The sequence below is a fragment of the Humulus lupulus genome, chromosome 7 (genome assembly GCF_963169125.1).
Source record: "Humulus lupulus chromosome 7, drHumLupu1.1, whole genome shotgun sequence".
NCBI classification, from domain to species: Eukaryota; Viridiplantae; Streptophyta; class Magnoliopsida; order Rosales; family Cannabaceae; genus Humulus; species Humulus lupulus.
In genome coordinates this window covers 203,706,863-203,711,048 of record NC_084799.1, presented here as the reverse complement: position 1 = coordinate 203,711,048, position 4,186 = coordinate 203,706,863, and the positions used below count along the sequence as shown (strand labels likewise).

The 4,186-nt window shown below is 37.6% G+C and overlaps 1 protein-coding gene across 1 annotated transcript; it reads left to right on the top strand.

The window, feature by feature from the left end:
* The first annotated feature begins 547 nt into the window (after positions 1–547).
* LOC133792616 (uncharacterized) lies at positions 548–2,281 on the top strand. Its single transcript, XM_062230523.1, has one exon. The coding sequence runs from the start codon at positions 548–550 to the stop codon at positions 2,279–2,281; it is 1,734 nt and encodes a 577-aa protein (XP_062086507.1).
* Positions 2,282–4,186: the final 1,905 nt, after the last annotated feature.

Sequence of the window (4,186 nt, the reverse complement as noted above, 5' to 3'; positions counted from 1 at the left end):
TTTGACAAGAAAATTCTTGGTGGACCGAATCATTGTGGTGATTATGTGAAATTATGCATTTAATTGTGTGATTTAATATATTATTTGTCTCCAAGGAATTTATTTTTGACTTCTTTCTCATTTTGGAATATCATGATTTGTATCTTTATTGTCTTGTACTTTGTTTAGAATTTTTTTTTTAAAAAAAAAAAAGGGGAAAAAGTCATTGAGGAGATCGTGGGGGGTATTTGTTTCTGGTTTCCTTTTTTGGTTTGGGTGTTTATACATATTACATTTTTATAAACAAATTTTTTAATAAAAAAAAAAAAAAAGTTGTATGTGAAGCATGTAGATTGTTTCCTTTTCTTGATTTATTAAAACAATTTTTTAATAAAAAAGGGAAACCTCTTTTTGCCGTGGGTATTCATTTTGGGTAAGTAAGTTATTTAAAAAGGCATGCCATTAGCCTATTTCTTCTCACCCATGACTTCACTCAGTTATTTCTTCTCCTTATCATTTTTTTTTCTCTCATTCTCTTGTAAGTGCTTTCTGTTTTTCAGAGAAAAAAATGGTGAGGACTCGCGGTGCCTCCTCCAAGAAGATCCCTGTTTCTCAATCCCAAAAGGTGCCATCTCCTTCCCCTCCTCCGTCTGTATCAACGGCGCCTCCTTCTGTTCCAACAGCTCCCACATCTGTTGGAAAGTCCTGCAAATCCAAGGCTCGCAAGAAGGTGTTTTCGCTCTCTCATGAACATCCTATGGTGTTTCCAGATATCTCTGCTGACATTGTTGCACCACCATCTGAAGTGGTGGTGCCCTCTCGAGTCAAGGACCATTCTCCTCTTTCGTTTGATTCGTCTTTGGAGGCTAGGGCAAAATCAAAATCTGTTTCCTCCTCTTCCAAAGCTGCTGCTGCTGGGTTGCTCAAATTTCCCTTGAAGTCGAGTCAGTCCAAGAAAAATTCTGTGACTCCCAAAAGGAAATTGGGGTTGGACGCGTCTCTTTCTCCTTTGTCTGCTGCCAAGAAAAAATTGAAGGCTCATCCCCCTTCTCTGTCCTCCTCCGAATCTGATCCTGAGGAAGATAAGTCAGAATCTGAAGCAACTCATGATACCACATTGTCTGATGAAACGGTTCCTGACATTGCAGAATCAGAGGCTGAGTCTGATGAGCCAGAAAAAGAAGACACTATCCCCTCTGAACAAGAAGCCGAATCTGACTCAGACCACATTGCATCTCCCTTGCCATCCAAAGCTAAAGGGAAGAAACCTATTTCTGGTTCTACACCTTCACCAAAACATTCAGGTGTAAATTTCAAACCTTATTCTTCCATTTTTTGCTATAATGATAATGCACGTGATATGGTTCTATATGCTCAAAGGAAATTTATCATTGAAAGAAATTATGTTTTGAGTGATCATCGTCCTTTTGGTGTGCTAACAATGCTTCAAGATCGACAATGGACAGGTTCTTTGGTTAAATTTTCTGGTTTTGTGGATAGAATAGTCAAGGAATTCTATGCCAATCTTACTAATGAAATTATTGAACCTTCATCTCCTCTGTATAATAAAGTGTTTGTTAGGGGCCATTGGTTCTCTTTTTCTCCTCAAGACATTGCTCTTGCTTTGCATCTTCCCCTTGATGTCGAAGATGATGTTGATGGTGCCGTTCTTGACAAGGACATGGTTATCACTGAATTGGTTGGTCAAAAAATGGTATGGCCATCCAATACAGTCATCTCGGTCTCAAATCTCACCTACACTTATGCTGTTCTTCATAAGTTTGCCACAACAAATTGGAAGCCCACTTCTCACACCGCCACTATCTCTTTTGATATGGCCTCATTTTTGTACAAGGTGGGGACCGGTCTTGGTATAAATTTGGCTTCGGTTATTCATGATCAAATCATTGGGTTTCGCAAAGGTAACAGGAAAAACTTGAATCTTCCTTTTCCTCAAGTTATTTATAAAGTGTTAAGTATGCAGAAAAAAGATCTCCAACGTGATCAAGAAGACTTGGTGGCCCCAACTACTGCTGCTTCCTACAAAGCCTCTGCCCCTCCTACTGAAGCCATTGCTGCACCGTCCTCCAAGAAAGTCAAGCCCCAATCCCTGAAGATTTCTTCGGCTGACATTCCTCATGCCTCCTCCTCTGTTGCCACAGATTCAGGACTTGTTGCAACCGAAATAGCTGCTGTTCGAGCCTTTGTTGATTCTTTGACTGCTCGCGTGATGTCAATTGAAGGACTGCAACGTTCTGTGTTGGAGGCTGTTCAATCTCTGTCTAAATATCCAGTTGTTTAGTTTTATTTTAGTTTTTGTCATTTAAACATTGCTACTCTTTTTTTTCTTTTGTTTTATGGTTCTTTGGCTTCTTTGAAAGACACAAAGGGGGAGAGTAGATTTCCAAAAACCTGATTTGTTGTTTTGTTTAACTCTGGACCTTCTTATTTTGAGGGGGAGTTAAGTCTAGTTTATCTACATGTTTGTTATAAGTTCATGCATGTTTGCAGGGGGAGTTTTTTTTCTTTACTCATCACTAACATTTGTGTTGTAGGTTTTTGAATTAATTTTGTCTATCAAATTGCCAAAGGGGGAGATTGTAAAATCCTTTATTGGCATTTTTGATAATAATGACAAAATTAATTAAAAGAGTTTTTTCGAAATTAGTAGTTTCCTCTTTTGTAATATTTTGTGGTGAATTTCGAAAAATGATAGTTTCTTGTTTTGTTGAATATGTCTTTCTATATTCAGATTTTTATTTTTGTGTTAAATAAAATAAATATATATTTTTTTCCTATAAAAGAATATCTTTTTCTTGAAATGGAAATTATTAGTATTTATTTTATTTATCTGAGTTGGTTGCCCAGAAATCGTGTACAGCTTGCAATAATAAATGATATATTGTTTCCTTATTTATTTAAGGAAACTAGGTTGAAAAACTGTCCAGGTTCAATGAATCTGTTTGGACGGATTGCCAGTCTGTTTGAACAGATTCTGACTTTCCTGTTTTGGAAGATTTTCCATTTATGGGCTGTTTGATTTCTGACTTGTTTTCCACGACCTTAAGGGATTCTAAACAGTATATAATCATCCTTAGGTCGTTGGTTTTTGATCATCTCTCTTGGGTATTATTTTCCAAATATTTTTCAAGTTTTAGAGAGACTTTTTATTATGTGAAGAACTTGAGTCCAGCAAGTTCTTAGTGGTTTATTACAGTGTACTTCTGTATTGTTTTCCTTTGTGTTAATTGTGCAGGTTGAACACACTTGGACATTGGTCATCAAGCTTCGGGAGAAGTCTTGTTCGTGAGTCACTTTTCGGGAGGAAAAGTGCAAGTGTTATGATTTGAAGGGAGTTCAAGATCTTAGCACTTCAGAAATTTGATTAGAAGTTTAAATTACAACAGTTGCGACAAATTCAAGAGGGAGTCTTTATTTGTATAAGTCAATTTGGTTTTGTAATCATTTAGATATTCTTCTAATAAATTTCATTCTCTGGGCGTGGCCTCGTGGACTAGTAGCAATCTGCAAAGATTGCTGATACCACGTAAAAATCCGTGTGTCCTTTACTTTATGTTCGTTTTTATCTTCTGGTCACAAACTGTTTAAACATATCTGGTATCTGTTTAAACATTTCTGTAACAGTTTAACAATTAATTATTTAATTTAAATAATTAAGTTGGTAATCATAAAAAACGGAATTTCAACATCTTTCAAGCAGTCCAAATTCTTCGTCAATCTACCGGGTCACTATATCACAACTCTAAGGAGTCAATGTATTTATTGACTATTTAATGTGTCTTTTACAGACCATGTACTGCCATTTGTCACCTCTATTGCCACGTCATTGATCTCCAATTTTTGGGTATAACACTGCCCTTGTGGCGGAGAAGGCGTCTGCCAGCGCCTCCATGGAGACCATGCTGTACCATTGCTGGGCCTTCAACTCGGATGGTGACTTTTCCTTCCTGGGGACGGAGGTATGGGAGTCCTTCTTGGGGATGTTCAAAGCTCGCCTGCAACAAGAGGCGCCCTCTGAGACTGGGGAGACTCCTACTGCAACCGAGCAGGATGGCGAGGGGGTGACTTCATCAGAGCGGCCTGACAGGGCTTAGGATTTTCTCCTTTCCTTTTATTTTTATTTGTAACTTTATACTACGAGGTTTTTCATCCTCGAGACAATTGATTTCCTTATATTTATTTAATC

Coding starts and splice junctions, on each gene's coding strand:
- LOC133792616 (XM_062230523.1), top strand. CDS start 548: ATGGTGAGGACTCGCGGTGCCTCCTCCAAGAAGATCCCTGTTTCTCAA.